A 23593-nucleotide genomic window follows, 5' to 3' on the forward strand; every position below is an offset into this window, starting at 1 on the left:
CACACTGGACTCTTTTTTCCTGTGGCAGTAGTTCTTACTGATTAAAATCTGTCCTTACCACTTCAAGTAGTGTCCAGCTTTGCTTATCTTTGACAAGGCACACCTATGGTCTTTTTACCAAGATGAGACTCATGCAAGAGGTAGCAGCAAATGAAATGTATGTGTCGTGTTGGCCTGAGGGATTTCAGAGGAGAGGATGGCATGTGTGTCCTGTTAGCAAGGGTCTCTGCTTGCTGTAAACTGCCCTGTGAGAGCTAACAACAGTGAAGTGTTCAAAGTATGGTTTGAGTCTATAGAGAGAACAAAGTGGCCCTGGTTCCTGGTGCCCCCTCCCCTAGTGCTTTTTCTAGGTCTGTCCACAGCAAGCATGTCAAACTTGTGGGCTGCAAGTCGCATGCCTTGTTTTTTTGGCCCGTGTTAGCCTTTGAGTTTGACATGCTTGGTCCAGAGTCTGACCTCCCACCTGAACATGCCGGGCTCATTGAGCTTGGATCCTAGCAGATGAATTTCTTGCACTGAGGATATATTCAGAAACTGTGCCTGCTTCTGTCCTGCTTTCCCACTGGGAGAGAGGGAGCCTTACCCAGTCATAGCTGCCATGACTTTCAGGTTGGGACCATAATGAGGGTCCTCGTTCTCCTTAGAACTTCTCCCCTGCTTCTTGCTTCCTCACTCCACCCAGACCCTGTGGAGAGCCATGGCCATCACCCACTCCCCTCCCTGATGTGGCCTCAGGAACTGCCATTATGAGGAGTGTGAGGAATATGCTCTTGGCTTGTTTGCCATGTTAGATTTTGGAGCATTTTTTTATAGGAATCACTAAAAGCAGTATTATACAGGGTATCCCCAAAAGTGTATACACACTTTTCCTTGATAGCTCAATTGATATTTCTTTCTTTTCAGATTTAACCCGTTGGAATTAATAACTATTCAAAGTATGTATACATTTCTTGGGACACCCTTTATAATGTCATATAAAGAAATTAGTAGAGAATAATTTAATACAACTGCATATACCTGCCAGCCAGCTCTTTCAAAGCTTAATATTTGCCACATTCTTTAGCTACATTAGAAAAACTTAATATTAAATCTATTAAAACCACAAGTGAAAACTTATTATTCCCTGCAGATAAGTTTTAAAACAATGAAATATTATAGCATACTTCTCCCTGGACTCAGTTCCCATTTTCCCTGCCAGAGAGAACAACAGTTTTGCAAGAAATACTGTTCTTTATTGCAATATTGTTCAATAGTTTTCTCCAGTTCTTTTGTGATCTGGCCAAGGAGTCCATTGCCATGGTTTATTTTGTTGCTGTGGTGGTGAGGGTGTATCGGTGGAGTTGTAAAGCTCTTATGAGCATGTGAGTAGTAATAGTATATTGGCTGCCTTCCATGTCCCAGGCTGAGTGCCTTACGTGCATTATCTCATTTAATCCCATCTGCATGTTATTTTCTTTTAAATATAAAGTCATCCTTTCTTATACCTAGTTTTTCACCTTAGCATATGTGATGAATATTTTCCTGTGATAGGATTTGGGCTTCAAAGTAAGAATCCAGGTTTTGCTCACTTATCAGCTATGTGCCCTGGTCTAATTACGTAACCTCTCTGTGCTTTAAAGTGGAGATAATATTACCTGGTACCCCATAGGGTTGCTAAGACGTGGCAGTGTCTGGCATATAGTAATGTCTCAATATATTTTAACTATTATGCTATAATACAAATTAAATTTAAGAAGATAATCTGGTTAGTTTTATGTTTCCCATTTAAGTGCATTTTAGTCAACAAATGTTTATTGAGCACTTACTATATGCCAGGCACTGTGCCAGGGACTATGCCAGGTACTAGGAATACAGAAATGAATACCTATTTCTTCATCTTGGGGATTATAGGGAGATAGTCTAATAGTTATTTTCTAGTAAAAGAGAAAAGGACTGAATTACAGAATTTTTTAGTGACTTACAATATTTAGCCTTTATACTTTTTATGATGATGTTACATTCTTCAAGTGTTCTTGTATCTACCTTGCTTGGTTTTAAAATGAAGCATCTGAGCCAGAACAGTGATGAGGTTAGACTCCCTCCATCATATAAACTTTGACTTTAGGTAGCTTCTATACCTCCTATCAGGCCTCTCTCTGAAATGTGTACAAAGAAAATATAAAGCATAGAATACAGGAAAAGACACAGGAAGGACCAGAAGGAAAAAAAAAACACACCAAAAACGTATGGGTTCTGATTACTGGAGGTTGGTATATTTTTAACATGTGATGCTTTTCAAATACCGAGAGTTAATTCTCTGTTAAAGAAACCATTTATTTATGTAATAATGGTTAGCATTCCTAAATGCAGACGGGGCAGATTTCCCAAAGCCCCTATTAGTCTAGCTTTTAGTTCACGTTTCAAACTAAGGCAAGAAAAAAAAAATCTAGACTTTAAATGTAACATATCTTACACAACATATATCTCACTAACCCCCCCGCTGGCCTGGTCGCCCCATGCAGCCTGTTTGGCCATCCGTTTGGTTGTTTCGGTGGTGACGGTTGCTTAGGCTTTTATATATATAGATTAGACCTCTACATGGACAATGTGGGAGCTTCCCCTAGCTCCTATACTTTGATATTGTTGGTAGTTAGAATGGATACTAATAGCTAACTAGCTAATATATTGCAATATTTATTAACCAGTGGGACATGCCTGTGAAGTGTATGCCACAGGTACGGGAGTGAGCCTCTTTTACAAGGAACAGATCTGTTGGGGGAGAATCCAAGGAACAAATGTCACCTCTGCTCCAGGACTACTAGCCACACATGTGGCTGCAGTCCCTCCTGATTCTGAGTGGTATGAAGCTGGAGTCCCCACAGACACAGCCCTTGGATGCGACACCACAGACTGCCTGCCATCTTATTGTCCCTATATGTTTTATGGGAAAGAAGTGCCCACTTGTTCTTTCATCACCCAAGAAATATTTAATGAGCACTGACTACGGCCAGTCATTGTGCTAGTATTGGGACAAAGCAGATAAAAATCAAACATGGCCTCTGCTTTTACTGAGCTTCATTACTATGTGAATACTCATAACTACATCCCAACTTCCTGAAGTCAAAAAGCCTTACTTCTTGTGCATTGATAACTGGTCCTGTCCCTGTACTTAGAAATTAATACAGTGTGAATTGGTTCAACTGTTTGACTTTCAAAGGCATACATATATATTAGAGTTCAAGGTTGATGTGAGTTGCTCAGTGAAGCTCAACTGACATTGATGTCCTGATTTATGCAAATGGATACAATTATGTGTCCTGTGGACATGGTTGGATGACCAACCAGTGCTTCAGAGAGAGAAGCACCAGCCCCATTTCACTGAAAGAATTCCAACTCTTCCTTTTGTTGGTCATGATCTCCACTTTGAGGACTCTTTTCCAGATGAATCCTCAATCACTTTTCATATTAGACATTTTAAAAGTACAGTTATAACTGCATAAGCTTATTTCTAAGATGCTAGGAATGCTTTGTGTATTATATTCATCCTCAGCACATTTGGTGGAATAGGCAGCAGTAACAAGATACTTCATTCTGCCTTGGCTGAAAGCTACAGATGCTGGGGATGAAGAGGTACTCTTGGGTTTATGTGGGAAATCAGGGTCAGAACTTGTCTTAATTAAAACAATTTGCCTCCGGTTGCTTTTGGTAAATGTAATTATTGGCAAACGTTATATAGAAGAATGGTCAAGAAGAGATCTCCCGTTTCCATGGAGGTGTTACTGTCCTGCCTGTCACTTACATTGTCTTCTCTTTAACCCCGACAGGAAGGTACCTCCTTCCTAACCCCACCGCAGGACAGACCTGGTCAGCATCTGCGGAGACGTCCAACCTCGTGCGCATGCGCAGCCAGGCCTTGGGCCAGTCGGCACCCTCGCTCACGGCCAGTCTGGTAAGTGTGTCTGTGGGCTCTGTCTGTGGTGGGTTGGGTTTTACCCGTCTTGCCACCTCGCTAGGGACTATTTTAAGTTTATTGACTTTAAGTAGAATTGAACCTACAGTTAACATTGAGCGCAGATTTGGCAATGTGAAATACCTTGCTTTCAGTGTGCTCATTTCTCCAAGTGCCAACCCCTAACCCCAAAACCTAATTTGGAGTATTTCTTTCAGTTTTTCTCTGTCTCCACTCTTCCCTCAAAAGAAAGGAAGATGTTTCTAAGCTTTAAAACAATTCAAAGTAAAAGAGAAGTGGCAAGAGTAAGAAAAATAATAGAACACCAACTGGTCCTTTACTAGATTCAACTATTAACCTCTCGCCCAACTTGCTTTATCATTTGCTTTCTCTCCCTCTATACAGACACAGGCATATACATATATGTGTACATGCACACATGCTTTTTTAAACTGTTTGGGAGTAGCTTGTATATATTATAGCCTTTTGTTATCAGTTTTCAATTTTAGTAAATTTATGGCTGATAAAAGCCCTTTATCTACTCTTCCATCTGCATTCCAGTTTTATCAATTGGCTCAATAATGTCCTCTATAACATTATCCCTCCCCCCGAACAGGATCCAGTCCAGAATCATGCATTGAATTTAATTGTCATATCTACTTAGTTCCCTTTAATCTGGAATTATTTCCAGAGCCTTTATTTACCACTTTGACATCAAGATCTTTGAGGACTATATACTCCCATCCATGTGTTTTAATGGAATATTTCGCATATTACATGTTGCTTATATGTTTGATATTTCCTCATGGTGAGATTTATGTCTTTGCATCCCAATCTAGAATATCACATTGGGTCTGCCATCTGCAGACACATATGTCTATCTGTCCCTCATTGTGAAGTTAATTTTTCCCCCTAGTCAAGGTTTTGACAGATGTCTCCACTGTAGTTAGACTTTTGCTCTTGTATTCAATAAGCATTCTGTGGGGAGATACTTTCAGGCCATGCAAACATGTTTCTCCTCATCAAAAATTCCCCCCTAGATTTCCAGAACATGGTGGTTCTTGCCAGGCCCCTTCTTTTCTGTGATAATTGAAAATGGTCATTATTACAACTCTAGCACTTTCTCCATATTTACCAGTTGGCACATGATACAAATATTTGCGTATTTTTTGGCAGCATGGACTCCCACATTCCTTTTATTTTTTTCAATGTACACCTTTATTTTTAACCATGATCCTTCCTAGAATTTTGTGTTCTAGTGGGCTCATTACTTTTCTACTTTAACCTTTGGCCTAGGAGTGTTTACAAGTTATTTTTGCATTGGTGGGAGGGGTTGTATAGTATGGGAATAGATTTTTAAACATATTTTACTGATGATGCAAATAATATGTAAGTCGGTGCATTATGATGCCTTTTAATTTGATGTATTGATAATAGGTTATTTTGGGTATATGGGAATCATTCAATAATGCAGAGAGATGTGAGTTAGGTCCTGATTTTGCCATTAGATAGTGTGTACACTTGAGCAAGTCACTTAGTTTCTCAGATTTTATCATCTCATCTGCAACTGCAAGATGAAAAGAGGCATAAACAGTCTCTGGAATTCAACTTTGGAATTCCCGAATCTACTTTTCAAATAATAAAGATTCTGAATGGTATTGAATAATTATCCATAAAAAGTTTCTTTCAGGATATATTATGATTTCAAAATTGACTATGCTCTTTAAGCCAAAGTTTACTGTCTTCCTTTTATGAAAAATTTGGGACTTATTTTAAATGTGCACTTAAAGTGATGATCACACTTTCCTCCATCTCATCCCCAAGTTCAAAGTTACTTTTTTTTCTTGGGGAATTTTATCAAAAGCTTATTTTACTGTAAGTATTTACTTTTTAAGGAACATTTCTCACAATTAGTGATTTTTTTTTTAAAAGTGTCTTTTGGGGTCAATGCAATATTATTCTTAACATTTTAAAATAGTAATCTTGTATGTTTGTTGCCAAGAAAATCATTCTGATTAAAGCAACACTGTTAAAAGTAAGATATATACTGGTATATACAGTATGTCTCATTTAGAAGTTTCATGATTTCCGAGTTGTAGTTTAAGGAAAACTATTTGTGAGCTGTTTGACCAAGTCTCTGTCCCCCAACCTGAGAGCAACAGCCGATGGAGGAGGGCTGCCGGGCTGAGACCCTCCTGATTCCCTCGTTGTTCTGCTTGAATTGGTCGAGGTTTCTATGCCATATCATTTATTTCAGTGTGTCACTGTATGTACCCTTTGCAGAAGTGTTATTAGTTAACCCCTAGAGTGCCAGGGAGCGCGATCGAGCGCCTCCTGCAGTGTCACTATTAGATGCTAGTAGTTCACTCTTTATTGACAGATGGCACCTCAGTGCAGATTGCTTATGATGCCAAATGTTTGTAGTTCTACAATTGACCACTAGCATTTATCTGCCTAATTTTTTACAGGTACTACGATTTTATGAAGTTTACTCAGATTTTGTAGCCCTAAAGCTTCGAAATGGCGTCCAGTTATAAGTCTGCTTTTATTAGTGATGATGATATTGCTAAATATGTCAATTCTTGCTGTGAAGATGACGATTTTGTGGAAGATATTGGAGAAGGGTGTCCCTCTATTTTAACATTATATGTTTTGTTAAATTTTTTTTTCTACTACTAGTATTTTATAATACAATCAGCAAACAATATATGTCAAAGATGAAAACAAATGTAGTAAAGGTTTCCTTAAGTTTTTGAATATGTAACTTCACTTACTTGTGATTCATAATTTTTTTTCCTAAACTGCTGTAAAATCAGCAAAAATGCCTTGGCAATTTTAGCATAGTTCCTAGGATATTGGTTGGCACTCAAAGGGTTAATGTTTTTGGATTGGATTATGTTTAAAGTGCCTCTGCTGATTACAACTAACAGATTTGGTAATGATGCTGAGAGGTGGAAATATACACCTGTTAGAATTTACTTTCTTTTTCTTTTTTTTTTTTTGGGGGGGGGTAACATCCTATATAATAAAGAGCTAATATGCTAATTAGACTGAACAGCAGAACAACCGTCTGGACGACCTTCTGGATGAAGCTGGGGCTGCGAGGGCATACCCTTGCACTAATTTCGTGCATTGGGCTTTTAGTTGTTTAATAAAATTATATAGGTTTCAGGTATAGAATTCTATAATAGATCATCTGTATATTGTATTGTGTGTTCACCAGCTCAAGTCAAGTCTCCTTCCATCACCACTTATCTCCCCTTTACCCTCTTCTATCCCCTTTCCCTCTGCTAATCACCCTACTGATGTCTGTGTCTATGAGTTTTGTTTTTCCTTTGCTGAATCCCTTCACCTTTTTCATCCAGCCCCCAACCCACTCACCTATGACAGCTGTCAGTCCTCTGATATCTATGAGTCTGTTTCTGTTTTGTTTGTTAGTTCATTTTGTTCATTAGATTCCACCTATAAGTGAAATCATATGATACTTGTCTTTCTCTGACTGGCCTTTTCTCTCTTCTTCCTCCTCCTTGTTTCTTTCTTTATTTTCTAAACAAGCTGATGTTTTTGGAGGTGCTCTGTACAATAGAACATGATTCTCTTGGACCCTCTCCTGGCCACGTCTCTCACCCCCAGCTCCCCATCTTAGAGCTGTAAGCCAGCCTTCTCCTCCTGACTCTCCTTGGCGTGTATCATGGCACACCTTTGTTTTAATTCTTTGTGTTTATGCCTAATACCCCCCTGCTAGACTGCAAGCTCCTTCAGGGCAGAATTCCTGTCTGGTTGGCTTTCTGCTCCTCACTGCTCCTAGCACAAAGCCTTGCGTATAGGAGGCATTCAATAAATAATGCCGATGGGACAAATAATTATTCCTAGGAAGTGACAGATTCCTTTACTTGCAAGGCGAGAGTGATGGTGCGATTCTCTTTGCTGTAATGGGTGGCCTAATAAGATCATCCATCTAAAACCTCTTTGGTTTTGTTGTTCACGGCATCTTACAATTGTGATTAGCCTTAAAGTCCATGTAATGGGCCAAATCCCATTTAGTTCTACATCAGCCGTTCAAAAATTAGGCTGACAAAATTATGAAGAGATTACAGTGCCCACATTCAAGGAGATTTTATTAATCTGCCTGTAAGCAGTCATGTAGCAGATTGGCTTAAATATTTTGTTGATTCACTGAAAAAGTGAGTCGAAGCAAAGTGTGTGTTCAAGTGTGTAAAAATGGGAAAAATAGGGATCAAAGCGGCATATGTCCAAATAACGGCATTACAAGTTGATTTAACAAAATTTTATGTTCAGCACAACATACATTTCAGAAAAGTAGAGGCCTGAGAGGGATTCGTATGTTAGTAAGATATAAATGAAGGCCCCATGGTTTGGTCGGTATGAATTTTAGTAAATGCATGACCTATAGTGATTTAAATGCCATAGGCAAGCTTGAAGGTAATACTAACTACCTTCTCAAAAAGGAGATTAATTCCTAGCCCAAAGTATCTAGTTTTCCTTGGCGATGCTAAATGTAGCTGTGCTCCCTCTCCCAGACATTTGGGGCATTTCAGATAAATGACATGTTGCCAATTCATCCTAAGTAGCCTGGTTGCTGGCAGAATACATGCTCAGCCAGTGTCCGCCTGCTGGGACACCAGCCGGGAGTGCTGATGAAGTGTCAGATGTATACTTCATATACATTAATCTGGAGAGGGGAAAACTCATTTCCCCATTTGCTTCCTCCATCTTTCTGTCCCTCCACACACACACGGGTAGTTTATCAAAGAAGTCATAGTCGTCAAAAGCAGGGGGGTTTAGACAGATGCTGCTTTCCGGCAACACATGGGCATTTCAGGAGGCAAAAGCAGGACCAGTGGTGACTTACTTTTCTTTAGGAAAATAGGGTTGTGAGCTCGGATGGTTCAAGTTTAGAAATAGTGTATGTGGTCATCCACTTCTTTTGTACTTTGGGGTAATAGATAGATGGCAGAAACACAGTGAAAATTAGTTTTCAGTTTTCCCCTCCAGTTTTCTGTGTGTTTTGAATCATGAGACTGATGTTTTGTTTGTGTGAACATCCTGTCACATTCTTTCTTATTGGGTCTTTCTTGACCATCCTATTTGAAACTGTTCCCACATTGTATGCCCCCCCTCCCCGTGTTACTCATTCACATTTCTCCATAGCTTTAGTTCCTTCCAATAGTCTACATAATTTACCTTATTGTATATCTCTTAATATTTAATGAGAAATTCATGAGGGTGAAGATATTTTTTTTGTCTTCCCAGCTACTTCTTCAGGTGCTCAATGAAGACTTATTAAATGCTTGAGCATGTATATTTCCTTTCTATAAATTTTTTGTACCCTAAATGGACTCCTGTTTATTTTTTGTTGTTTTGCTCTGTGATTAACTTTTGGGGTTTATATTATTTATTCCACTGAAGAAGCTATTGTTCAAGCCCAAGAGCAGTTCACTATGCAAACTGAATTCAGGAATTAAACTATAGTTGTTCAGTTGGAAAATGAGAATGGGGGCGGGGGGTGGAAAGCAGTGTGGTTAAGAGATCAACTCTAGTTTCTGCTACTTGTTAGCTGTGCGAACCTCAGTTTCTTCATCTGTGTAGTGGGTCTAATGGTTGTGGTAACCTCATAAAGTTATTGCGAGGATTAAATGAATGAGCTTTTATGTGCTACTTTGCACAGTGCCTGTCACTCAAATGCTGGAGTCAGTGTTCCTGGGGTTGGTAGGAAAAATGTTTCTTGGGGGTTATCAGCTGGGCGTGGTTGAGATGGTATTATCAGAAGGGAGGGAGACAAGCACTTACCTCTCAGATCATTTGATTTCATTTTTGTCCTTATCCCTTGCATCATGGTGGATTACTTTGTTTCTTTCTTCCTCATTTTCTCTCAAAATTCATCAACCCAACCAACTGGAAGATATCTTTCTAGAAGAGTTAACTGTATTGAAGCAAGGGTGTGCTTTTAAATATTGTTTTTCAACTTTTGATATTAGGTTAAATGATATAATTTTGTTTCTTCAGTGACCCTCTTTTGACATTGTATCCATTCCTTTTAATGGAAAATTTATGTTTCATGATGTACAATAAATATTAAAACCAAGCTATTTAAACTAATCTATTCAAAGAGCCTTGATGAATATTCATCTTTTCCATTTTCAAAAATGCATTATGAAGAGCCAGGGCAAATTCACTAAATGTATGCAAAAGTGCATTTTTCTTTTTTAATTCATTCAGAATGTACTGACATAATGTCAGCATTTATTTAGGCTAGAGACTTTATTTGCAGCCATTTAATATTATATCAATACTTCATTAGCCTTATAGCTCAAAAACAAAAACCTGAGCTGAAGTCCAATTAGTTTACTCCGAGAGAGTACCTGCTAAATATTGATGTCGGGACAATTTGAATGCCCTTGGATAAATTGCTTAACAAAAGTTGCAGAATACAACTATGAATTAACATCTCTCCTTAGCCATTATGACTCAATTGAAAGGCTGCATAATATTCTAATGTATGGATTTCTCCCAGTCTATAAAGCTATGTCACCCTTTCGGTTATTTCCAAGTTTTCCCTCTTGCAAATAATGGTGATGAGCAGGCTTTTAATAAGTCCTTGTCACCTCTAATTATTTTTTCAGGGTATATTCTTGGAGCAGGATTACTATGGTAAAGGATGTGAGGATGATGGAGCTTCCTCGGACTTTGGCTAAATCGTTTCTTGGAATGCTCTGCACATTTATATTTCCATACATTGAGAAAGTGTGTCTCCCCTGTACTGTGGCCAGCAGTCAGTATTGCCTCCTTAATAAAAGGTAACCTTGCTAGTTCACTAGGTGGAAATAATCTTTTTTACATCTATTGTTGATTTCCAGTGAAGTCGATATGCTAATTGGACACGTTGAACTCGTACACCAAAGCCCTCAGATAAAGCAAATACGAAACTGGGCTTATCCACGCTTCCTCCTATAACGTCTTCCTTCCGTTCCCTAAACCAGCTTACTATAGCAACTGTGGGTATCCTCCCCGGCTCTTGGGATTCAGGAACAGCTGAGTGTGATTATAATGTATGTAGCTGATGGCATTATTCCACAGTTCAACATTTTTTTTCATCTGGAAAGTAGTAATCTCAATTGTGAAGTAGTGCCTTCAGCTGTGGACATTATACTTGGAGTCTCAGGGGTGCTTGTATTCCAGGAGCAATACATCTTTGAATTATTACCCTCTGAGCTAGGTTCTGTTTATAGTGAAGGGATGAATTTTCATAACTCAGCTCCAAAATAGCGAAAGGGAGCCCTGAGCAGATTATTACAGGGCAGGACTAATCCATGAAGATAAATCTCATTATAGGCTCACCTGGGCCCAGCCACAGAGTAGTTGGTTTAACCGAGTCTGTAAATCAAAGATAGGCTTAAAAACAAACTATAAAATGCTCACTGTAATCTAACTACTGCCTCTATGAAGAGAGACTCTAAATGTGCATCCTTACTCTACACATGCTTGGCTGTCATGAGAATAATGAGCAGAAAACATGTGAAGTATGCTGTGATTCAGACTATGAATGAATAAACTACTTATTTGGGAGGAGAGATTTCTTTTAATGGAAATCCACCCAGAAAAAGTCACGTAAAAGTTCCCATCCCAATTTTCTCTTTCTCACATTTTGCAAAGATTAAAAATATTCATTACCTTATGTATGGGTCATCCTTCCTGGGAAGGATGGGGTGCCTGCCGGAATAGCTCTGTGTGTTTGGGGGCCTAGACAGACTGGTTGAGTGAAGACTTACTGTTATCAAAGGCCATAAATATTCTATGAGATTTAAAGAGAAAAGATGCATGCCCTCTTTTCATTGTTTACAATCATAGAGGGGAATGAAACAAATTTATTACTGCAATACCATGTGTGTGTGTGTGTGTGTGTGTGTGTGCGCGCATGCGTGCACACGCACACACACACTAAAGCTTAGCTTTCATTTATAACCCACTTACCCAAATGCGGACCTATTTTAAAAGTGGCCAACCTGTTCGCCAAGCATTATGAGTTGTTGCTGGCACTTATTCCTCACTGTGACTTTAGCATCAAGGACAGTGCCTGGTATGCCTTTGGTACTCACATTTTGGTTGTTTTTTTTAACAAACTAGAGGCCCGATGCACGAAATTCATGCACAGGTAGGGTCCCAGGCCTGGCCGGCGATCAGGGCTGATCTGTGGGGCAGCCTGCAGCGCAATTGGGCGGCCCTTGCTGGCACCTGCCTTGGCTGGCCTGGCGCTGCCCACTCCCCAGCCCCGCCCCCCACCGCCACCAGTTGTGTCCCTCTGCTGGCAACTGCCTTGGCTGGCCTGGGACATGTGGGCTGGGGGCAGCTCCTGTGTTGAGTGTCTGCCCCCTGGTGGTCAGTGCATGTCATAGCGACTGGTCATTCCTCAGGTTATTCTGCCATTAGGTCGATTTGCATATTAGGCTTTTATTATATAGGATGTTGAGGAGGTCTTGATTCCAAGTTTCAATAGTTTTCTGAGGTTCCTGTTGTTCTGCTTCCAAGCCCAGACTAGTTGAGTGGTTGGGATATCAAGGATTTGATTGGGTTGTGTGTGTGTGTGTGTGGGGGGGGGGCATGCTTGGGATCAAGGTGATGAAGCAGTCATGGCAGCCATCATGGAAGTGTCTCTTGGTGTAGTGATGATCAGGTACCACTCTGGTGGACTCCTGGTGTGACACAGCTTGTCCTTTCTGGTGTCCCTTGGCCTCCATGGTAAAGTATCAGCACTTGCCTATTTGCTATCTTATTGCCAAAAGGATTCTACAGCTTAGGAGAAACCAAGAAACCCATAGTAATTAGACAGTGGCTTGTGGGAGGGAAGATATTAAGATGGAACATTTCCCTTCTTGGAAAAAATGAAAAATTATTTTAATTCATAGACTTCTTGAGCTTCCTGGTTATTATGGATCTGGAAAAGCCAACATACTTCAACATCTTATTTTTTTAGATATACTTTGGTGGTTAGTGGAATGAGCATTAGTGGTAATTGTACTTATTCCTTGTATCTAGTGTTGGATTCTGAATCAGTGTATTTGTTCATTATGCTCATTTTTCAGTTACTTGATTATGTTACTGGAGTCCCTATTATATAAGTAGTATTCATACCTCCATGGGGAAAATGTGATGCATAGTCTTGCTAATTTTTAAAGGAGCTTCTGACCTGGTTGAAATAAGACTTCTGAGAAATCAGAGAGCAAAGTAGAAGATAATATACTGGATAGATTGCAGCTGTGAAAAAGGATAGATATGGAAGAATGGCATGGGCTGTGGTTTCTGGCACGTGTTGGTTAGGCAAGCTTCAAGGCATAGTGGACCTGTGTCCACGGAGAAATGGGGTGGGGTGATCAGCGTGGTGTGGATAGAAATGTTTCTTCTTAACATGCTGTTTCTATAATAATTAGGGAGGCAACGCTCTACATGAAATTCCAGAGGCTTATGGATATCAGTGGTAGAAGGTTTTTATGTCATCTGATCCCTAGAAGACTACCTACCATCTATCTCTTAGTGAGAAGAATGTTCTAATAAGAGGTGGATGGGGAGCCTTTAAGCACTCAATCAACCGATTTCTTTTTACATAGGAAATTTCCAGGCAGAAAGCCTGGTATCTTCAGGTGTTTTAGTCAAAAGGAAATGAAGTCTTTATTTTTGTTAGATTCAATGATGAGATGATAATGAAGGCTCATGGGTCATGAGGTCTTCTCTTTGTGGTCTGGACTATGTTAGTTTGTTTTTAAGGAAAGAACTGAGCAGTGTGGTAGGTCTAATTTAGTTATTTGTAATATACTAAATTCTTTTATTGTTCAGGGCACATTAGCCTCCATTTAAAGAAAAAAAACATAAACAGTGGCTGCTAAGTAGCAGAGAATATGTTTACAAATAATATGCAGAGGCATAAAGCCCTTGCTTAAGTCTAACCTCACCCCTGGACTGATCATCATTCCCCGTTTGCTTTCTACGAGCCTTACCTTCTGTTCCTTCTTTCATTTACCTATTTTCTTTATTTCTATACCTTTCTTTCTATCCAAGATGATTCTCTATTAAAACTTAAATTGTTCTCTGGGTGGTGTATATCCTAACAATTTAGGAATCTAAGATACTACATTATTGTTTGTACTGTAGAATTCTGCATTCACTAAGTAATAATAGGGTTTTAACATGTCATGGGTATATATATCGCCAAGAAAAGAGGAGTATATATTTAATGCTCTTTTTGCAAGAATGAATGCTTCTTCTAGAATTCGTGTGAAGTATCTCTTCATTGCATGAAACCAACTTGTTTTTCTTTCATCTTAGATGTCCCTTGCTTGCTTATATAGGTGCTCTTAAGTATTTGGATTTCTTTCCTTGTTTCTTTGTATAAGTGTGTTTTTGTTTGTTTGTTTTGGTTCCTAGACACAAGCATTGATGTTTTAATCTGATAAATAATATGAACCAGTGATACAATTTTGTCCCCCTCTCTTTACGTAGCTCTGATCAAAAATCACTAATTAAACTTTAAGGAACTTCTGTGTTTTCCCCATTTGCTAGAAAACATCCATGCCCGTGACAGGTTCCCTTGATGGAGAGTCGAGGGTTTCTCATCTTAAATGCTTCTAAAGTTTGGCAAAATAACTTGGGCAATAGTGAACCACCTGCCATTCCTCTAAGGGCCTCGGATTCCTCGTCTCATGCCCTTCCTTGTTCTGGAAAGAAAATGCCTTTGTATGCAACTCCCTTCTTTTTGCCTGGCCAATGCCTGTGTGCAGTTTAGAATAACGCTTCTTCCAGGAAGTCTTCCTTGACATCCCTGCCCACCCCCACCCCCACCTGGGTTATGAATTGTGCATATCTGAGCCAAAGCATTTATCATATAGGACTGTAACTGTCACTTTACTTGCCTTCTCCCCCTTCCCTCCTTATTCCCCAAACGTCTGATTGCCTAGAGAGCACAGGAAAATGATCTGAGCTGATGAAGATGTGAGCCTGGAATATTAAATTGGATGGGCTCTTAGAAATGACACTGGATGAACTGTCATGGGCTTATAGGAGTTGTGCCCATAGCACTTCTGTGCATTTTAATTGACCTGTGAGAGCCTTGCTTCTGAAAATGAATCCTGGAATTGGAGAATTTTATGGGAGGAACAGACCTCTCTCCTTGCCTAGAGAGATCGTGTGTTGCCATGGCCTTTATCTAATTGTGAGCATTTTTTCACAAGCCTCGATTTAGAATTTAACGATTGTTGGTAGTTAGAGTGATGTTTAAGAGCATGGGCCCCAGAGCCAGGCTGCCTGGGTTGGAGCCTGGACTTTACCATGTACTGGATGTGTGACCTTGACCTTCCGAGAAACATAGCCTCTGAAAAATGGGACTGTTACTGTGACCTACCTGACAGGGTTGTTGCTGGAATCAAGTGAGATGGTACACGTAAGGCCCTTGGAACCCACAGGAAGAGCCCAGTAATGTGGACTGTTGTTATCTTGTTCAAGAGCAGTAAGCTTATGTATTTATTAAACCAGGGAACTTTAGTTTTATTAAATTAATATCTGAAGTGTATGGATTAAAGAATGGATGAAGCTGGCTTTGTAAATATGAGTTTCTCTATGATTATTTTCCGATAAATATAGTTCTACTATGTTTTCTGCAGGATAATTTGTAAGGCATGAAGCTTGTTTGAAATGAAAAGTTATGGGGGAAAAGATAATGTGGTATTTTCAACATGTAATAAACTTTCAGGGTTGATGTCATTAAATAGTAAAAAGCAAAAAATGCAACCAGAAAAAGGACACCTCAACTCTTTCTTTACATTCCTTTCATTGGATTACATCAAAGACTAGGGTCTTCTTTTTGTATCGAATATATGACTTGCTTTCTTTTCAGTTGACATTTTGTAAACCACTTATCACAGTGCCTGTATATTTGGACATTTATAATATGAACATCTATTTTACTGAGAATATTAATATTGCCTTTTTTTTGCCATTGCTAAATGTTGCTATTGTTCATCCAGGTGTAACAAAGGATACCTGTTTGGCTTCTAACATTTCTGCTGGCTGACCCCATCAATGAAACATTTTTTAGTATGCATGCTAATATGTGACTATATTTTAAAATGATTTACATGTATTTAGTGGTGGTATTTAAAGATATTTTAACAGATAGAGAACGTTTAGTATAGGGTTCCAGCATTGGCCTGAAGGCAGCTTAGTTTGCCAGGCGTTAACCATTTAGTTGCCACATCATGGATAGGTCCTGGGGAAGGAAATGGCACTCACACTGCCAACCTGTAAGGAGGTGTTTTAGCCATCAGAACTGGTGTTTATCAGCTGATTATCAATGTGAATATCAACTTATGAATGTACTAAATCCCACACAAAGAGGAGACAGAGAAAATGGAAATGGAACCCGGCCGGCATGGCTCAGTGGTTGAGCGTTGACCTATGAACAAGGAGATCACGGTTTGATTCCCGGTCAGGGGGTACATGCCGGGTTGCGGGCTCAATCCCCAGTGTGGGGCATGCAGGAGGCAGCTAGCTGATCAATGATTCTCTTTCATCATTGATGTTTCTATCTCTTTCTCCCTCTTGTTTCCTCTCTGAAATCAATAAGAATATATTTTAAAAAATAATGGAAATGGAAACTGATAATCTAATTTTTCCTAAATCCCATTTGGGAATATTGTGTACCCTTCTGGTACCCATATTCCAATTTATGTATCCTTAGAATACTCTACAAGGTCTGCCTTCTGAACCTACCACAATAGAGCTTTATTGATTAAAAAGAGTTTTGAATATTCAGTGAGGCTGTCTTTTATTTTTTGGAAAGGTTTATTTATTTTACTTGTAAGAGGAAGGAATAGCAGATCTTTGCTACACATCATTAACTGCCACTAAATTGACACAAATGTTGACAGTTATTACAAGAACTGTTTCAAAGCTAATTATGTTAATTAGAATGTAACATGCCAGTAATTGCATGTATTCAAATATCATACCATCACTTTTTGTATTTTCTTCTCCAGATGTAAGACAATCATTCATTTGTTCTGTGAAAAGCTGTAGAAGTATAGCTAAGATAACAAATAATTGCCAGCAAATCAAATTGGTTCTTTAGAAATATGCTCTAATTGGTTAGCTGTGTAAAAAACAGAAACAAATGTTAGCATGTTAAGCATATAAAATAGGAACATTGCTTATGAAATCCTTAGTTTAGGCTTTTCATTTAAATATTTCTTCTTATTGCAATTAATATTATCATTTGGTTTATGACCCCTAAAAATATATTTCCTTTCAGCATTTCTTGGAGTTTTAATTTAGCTTCCTTATACATGTTAGTGGATTTGCAATTTAGATTTTAATTTGATTTCCATTCTTTAAAATGCCATTTTTCTTGCATTTCATTTTTATTTAAAGTATGCTTCTCTCTGTATTCCTGGAAGCTAGACATAAACAAACTACTAGAAAAATCAGGTTTTTAAGTGAGCTGAGAATATAAAACATTTTAATAGGCATTTCACATAACTAAACTAAGTATTTGAGAGCCCAACTAGAGAATAATGGCTCTTTGGAAACAAACTTTATGGGATGTAGTGTTCCTAATTTACCCTCTGTTACAGTTCCTTAAAGATAACATTTCTGTGGTTGATTTTAAATCCTTGCTACTTCTTATATGTGTAGAGTGTTAACTATGCCTCTATCTGATGATTTTGGTTGGAGTCATATCTACTTGAAGACAAAGTTTTAGTCTCTGGTTTTCTTAGAGTTTTGAGTATATATATGTTTTTATTAATTTTAGAGAGGAAGGAAGGCAGAGGGAGAGAAACATTGATGAGAGAGAAAGACATGGATCAGCTGCCTGCCACACCCCCCTTACTGGGGAATGGAGCCCACAACCCAGGTGTGTGCCCGCCCTGACTGGGAATTGAACTGCCCCTCTCTCGGGGCATGGGATGATGCCCAACCACTGAACCACACTGGCCAGGACAAGTATATATTTTTGATGTGTTTCCTCCTCTAATTTGAGTGCCTGGGGGTGTGTTTTCCATTTGTGATCCACATAAATCGGCATAACTCTTTTCATGTCATGGCTTTAATCTCTAGGATTTGCAGCATACCTCTCTCAGTGAACTCATGGTCTGGCCCCAGCATGATGTGCTCAGAAGAGAAGAGCATTTTTTCTTAATGCCGCCTACAACCATCACTGTGTAATTCTGCTGGCAGATGCTGTGTTCTGCCTATTTTTCTGCTAAGGTTTTTGTTCAGCATTTATAGAGCTCTTGTCATCCTTTGCGTATAGGCCCTTTGTCTTGCTTTCTTTACTAACGGTTCTTCAAAACATGGCAGATGATGAAAACACGGGCCTGTTGGAGTTGGGAAACCTAGGACTGAATTCTAGTAGTGACATTTCTTGGCTCAGTAATTTTGGATGGTTGTCACATAACCTCCATGAGCCCTGGTTGTCTTCATTAGTAAAATGGGAATGGTTAATCCTGACAGCACTGTTGTACCAATTAAAGAACATAACATGCCAGAGGTGATTGCTAAGTATTAGGCATTCTTTGTATGTTTCTCTGTTTCTGGACTCTGTATCCTGAAGTTGGTCAGTTTGTCTATCTGTGCCAATATCACTGTTTTCTTAATTATTGTAACTTCATAACAAGTCTTATTAATAACTGGTCAAGAAAGTTCCCTTATGTCATTGTTATTCTTCAAGAGTGTTGGCTATATTGGACATGTTTATCTTCTGTATAAATTCACTTGTAAAGTTCTGCAAGCTGATTGAGATTTTGATTAGAATTACATTAAATCCAGAGATCAATTTGGGAAATTGACATTTTTATGATGAAGTTTTACTATTGGAGAGCATAGTATATTGCTTCATTTACTTAGGACTTCTTTAATGTTTTGTAATAAGTTTTTATTATTTTGTGTAGGAAGAATTTGTGTATTTTTTGTTAGATTTATTCTTAAGAGTTTTAAATAACATCCCTTAAAAATAAATATGTATACCTGTTTGCTAGTGTATGGAAATTCAATTGGCTTTTGTATATAAATTTTTAAATTAATTAACCTTGCTAATCCTTATTGATTCTTATCTGTAAACTATGGGAATGGGAATATTTTGTAGAAAATGGAAATCTGCAAATGGCAGCTTTCTTTCTTTTCCTATCTTTGTGTCTTTTATTTATTTATTTTGTATTAATTCACTAACTGGGACGTCTCGGATGATGTTGTATAGAAGGATGGTACTATGCATTTTTTAAAAAAAAATACATTTGTATTGATTTCAGAGAGGAAGGAAGAAGGAGGGAGAGAGTGATAGAAACATCAATGATGAGAGAGAATCAGTGATTGGCTACCTCCACCATGCCCCCGACTGGAGATTGAGCTCCCATCTGGTCATGTGCCCTGACCAAGAGTTGAATCATGACCTCCTGATTCATAGGTCGATGCTCAATCACTGAGCCACGCCAGATGGGGTGATACCATGCATTCTTGTCTTGTTCTTAAACATAAAGAGAATATTTTGGACGTTTCTGGTTAAGTATGATGAATCCTACGGTGCCTTTTCTGGGGGAGGGGTACTCTGTATCACCTGAAGAATGCCTTTTTTTGTTTGCTTAATTTTTTTTTATATCAAATGCTTTCTCTGTGTTTGTTGATGGCCATTATTAATCTTATACTTTTAAAGAATTACAGTGTCATGGCAACTTAAAAAATACATGTCTGTATTCAGTTTACTAGTATTTTGTTTAGGATTTACCATCTATGTTTGTAAGTAGTATTAGCTTATAGTTTTCTTTCATTGTGTTTCCTTTGTTAGATTATGTGAACTCAACAAAATGAATTAGGAATGTATCAGCCATTGCTATGATCCTACAGTAATTGCTGTATAATCCACCACGCTTTTTCAGTGGCTCTTGTCAGTGATAGTTATTTCCTGCTATGGTTGTGTGGGGTGGCTGGGCTGGCTGCTTTGGGGCTGTGATTCTGTGGGTTGGGCTGGCTTACTTGCAGACTGCTGGTCAGAGTCCTGCCTGCTCTACATGTCTTGCTCTGGGACCCAGGACGAGGGGCAGCACTTACCTGTGGTGTGGTGTTCTCATGCTGCAGGTTGGAAACCCGTAGAGGGAAGAGCAGAAACACTGACTGATTCTTAAGACCTGTTTTGCTGTGGCCATTGGTGAAAGCAAGCCACATGGTTAAATGCAGCATGCGTGAGGGGGAGAGTGGGAACAATGGAGTATTTGCTAAACAGTGATTTTTTCCCCCTACCACAGGGAAAGTTCCTCCTCTTGCTAATCTCTGTAAAAGTCTGTGTAAGAATCATTGATTTGGTTCTTGACGATTCCCAATGTTACCTGTCTGGACCTGGTCATTTCTTTGCAGGGGCACTTTTGACGGATCCAAGTTTTTAAATGATTATAAGGCTATTCAGATTTTTAATTTCTTCTCAAATCAACTTGGTATTTTGTAATTTTGTGTGTTTATTTAATCTAAGTCTGTAAATTATGTTTATTGTGTGTGACATCTGCAGTTTTAACTTCCTTTTTAAATATTGTTTAGTAGTGTCTTCTCTCCCTTTTTTTCCTCATGATTAATTTTACCAGAGGTTTATTTTATTAATATTGGGTGGCTTTTAGATTTCATGTCATGCTTAAAAAGATTTTGTTTTCCTTCTCAGATTCTAAAAAGTTTTCTTCTCATATTTTTATGGGCTCACCAGTTATTCCAGCACTGTTATTAACATCTCTTAACCCCTCACCTAAAACATCACTTTTGTTGTAAATACAAAATACATATGGGCCTCTTTCTTGACTCTGTTCTATTCCTTTGATTTGTCTCCCTGTATGTATATCCTATAATCTAATTCTTAAAAAAAATTATACATATATATATATATATATATATATATATATTTCAGAGAGGAAGGGAGAGGGAGAGAGAGAGATAGAAACATCAATGATGAGAGAGAATCATTGATTGGCTGCCACCTGCATGTCTCCTATTGGGGATTGAGCCTACAACCCGGGCATGTGCCCTGACTGGGAATCGAACCCATGACCTCCTGGCTCATAGGTTGATGCTCAACCACTAAGCCATGCCAGCTTGGCTAATTCTTATAGTTTTGTGCTATTTTTAATATCTAGAAGGCCTGGTAGAAGAGCTTCATAACTCTTGTAGTAAAATTTATCTTCAGTTACATTTAGAAAACTGCCCCTCATTTTAATATTTTTCTATCTCTGGAAGTAACTACATTATTTTCTTTGAAAATCAGTGAGCGAGAGAAAAAAATCATCCCTTGTGAAACTATTAAACATTCCCTGCTTTATAAAATTCACTAGAGGCCCGGTGCACAAAATGTGTGCACTCGGGGGGTGGGGGGGCGGGTCCCTCAGCCTGGATTGCGAGAGGTTGCAAGCCAGGCCGGTGCACTATCGGGGCAGGGGAGGGACGCAAGAGATTGGCCAGCTGGGGAGGGACCATGGGAAGGCTCCAGAGCGTGTCCGGCCTGTCTCGCTCAGTCCTGATGGGCCAGACCCCAGTAGCAAGCTAACCTACAGGTCGGAACATCTGCCCCCTGGTGGTCAGTGCACGTCATAGCGATTGGTTGATTGGTCGACTGTCTGCCCCCTGGTGCTCAGTACACATCATAGCAAGTGGTTGAGCAGCCTTAGCACATCATTAGCATATTACGCTAATCTGCCAGGGACAGGAGCTGGGATTGCAAGGCCCAGGCCTCCCTCTGCATGTGCAGATTTGCCTCCTTGGCCAGCATCCGGGGCTGCCACTGAGATTTCATGAAGGGAGTGGCGAGCTTCATTATCCCTTGCAGTTGTGAAGTCATAGATGCCACCAACGGCTACGCTAGCTGTAGAGATCCTCTGCTAGAGAAAGGTTTTCTTGGTGGCAGTGTCACAAGAGCCAACAGAAGGAGAAGTGAAAAGTTAATGACCGCACCACTTTGCTGGCATGAGCTGTTTTCTCAGACTGCGTTTATTCTGAGTTATTCAGAACATCCCCTGCCTCTGGCTGACGTGAAGGATGTGTGCAGAGGGGGATGGGCACTGACAGCGCACAAGGAATAATTCCCTCATCCATCAGGCCTGACAACCCTTGGACTTGTCTTCCTGTCAGAGACCTGAGCGGGATGGAACGGCCTCCACTTGTCTGGCATTTTCAACTAATCTGAATCTGATATGAAATTAACTAGATGCCACTGAAGTTGCTGGTGGCAACAGTTCTCACTGAAGTCCTAAGCTTACAACCTGTCTGCCCAGGCTGAAGGATGTGACAAATAGGCATCTGAATTAACGCCCATCCTCTGAGCCCGTCAGTGCTGAAATCTCTTCATTATGAGGCAAAGATTGGGGATCCGATATCAGGGCCCATGACCCCACACCTTTGCGCAGGTAGAACTTTATTTGGCTTTCTGTCTCAGGAATCTTCGATCCAGCTGGTCAAGTGGGAAATTCAGGATTAGATAACTTCTGTGCTCTTTATTTTTTATATTGAAAAATTAAGTTTAGCCCTAACCAGTTTGGCTCAGCGGATAGAGCGTCGGCCTGCAGACTCAAGGGTCCTGGGTTCGATTCCGGTCAAGGGCATGTACCTTGGTTGTAGGCACATCCCCAGTGGGGAGTGTGCAGGAGGCAGCTGATCGATGTTTCTCTCTCATCGATGTTTCTAACTCTCTATCCCTCTCCGTTCCTCTCTGTAAAAAAATCAATAAAATATATTAAAGATGTATTTAAAAAAAGAAAAGTTAAGTTTATTCTTCTATGATAAGATGGTACCTTCCCATAGGAAATTTTTTAGCAGTAGGGATAAAAATCATGCATAATACACAGCCATTCTTAACATCTCTAAACGTAGATTTTCTTTCTCTTTCCGTACCTCCCAGTAACTTGTGACAGCACAGATGCACTTTTCATTGCTCAGATCTCCTGTTTCTCCCAGGACACCAGCCTCAGGCTGATTACCTGTCTGAATTACCTTCCCCCTCAGGCTTTCTTTCTGCCCACTTTCCTAGTCTGTAGTTCATATCTCAGGAACTCAAGGGGTTTCCTTCTCTCAGCAGGTGCTAACCTTGTCCGAAGGCATGTGGCCATTCCTACCCATATTTTATTCATGTCATCTCTTCCCTCTCATTCTCCTAATTCCTTGCGCCCACATTTCCTGTCACAAAGGAGTTTACATTCTTCTGCTTATGGGAATTGTGCTGCTGAGGGAGCTCTGGGTGGTCGGGCATTTCCTTCCTGTATGCCTTCTCCTCAAACCAGTAGGGACCTGGCTCCTGAAAGCATGTCCCTGGGGCAGCTCTTTTCCTAAGGCTGCGAAGTGCTCCACTTCCACTGCCTTTAGCCCTTTTGCATCGGCTGCATTAACATCAAAGGCGATATCCCTTAGGTATCTCTAGATGGCAGCATCTACCTCTCTCTGCCTCCAGGCAAGGCTAGAAAAGAATAGTGGACTCTAGTCCCAAGGATGATGTATAGTGTCGCCCTGTTCTTTACAGCGCGTGCCTCCCCTTGCCTTTTCTCCCGTTTCTAAGTGCGTGTTGAACTTTGCAGTCATGGAGTCGGAGTGTCCAGTGCATCATTTTCCTGGGTTCTTCAACAGTCTCCTACTTCTGCAGCCAGA

The 23593-nt window shown here is 39.7% G+C and overlaps 1 protein-coding gene across 3 annotated transcripts in view; it reads left to right on the plus strand.

Moving 5' to 3' along the window:
* MAST4 (microtubule associated serine/threonine kinase family member 4) overlaps window positions 1-23593 on the plus strand; it is a 521110-nt gene that overhangs the window by 165518 nt on the left and 331999 nt on the right. For all 3 annotated transcript variants that reach the window (XM_036310367.1, XM_036310366.1, XM_036310368.1), the window contains exon 3: window positions 3804-3928. In XM_036310367.1, the coding sequence (XP_036166260.1) occupies window positions 3804-3928 (125 nt within the window). The remainder of the gene's footprint in view (window positions 1-3803; window positions 3929-23593) is intronic.

The sequence above is a fragment of the Myotis myotis genome, unplaced genomic scaffold, assembly GCF_014108235.1.
Source record: "Myotis myotis isolate mMyoMyo1 unplaced genomic scaffold, mMyoMyo1.p scaffold_m19_p_5, whole genome shotgun sequence".
NCBI lineage: Eukaryota > Metazoa > Chordata > Mammalia > Chiroptera > Vespertilionidae > Myotis > Myotis myotis.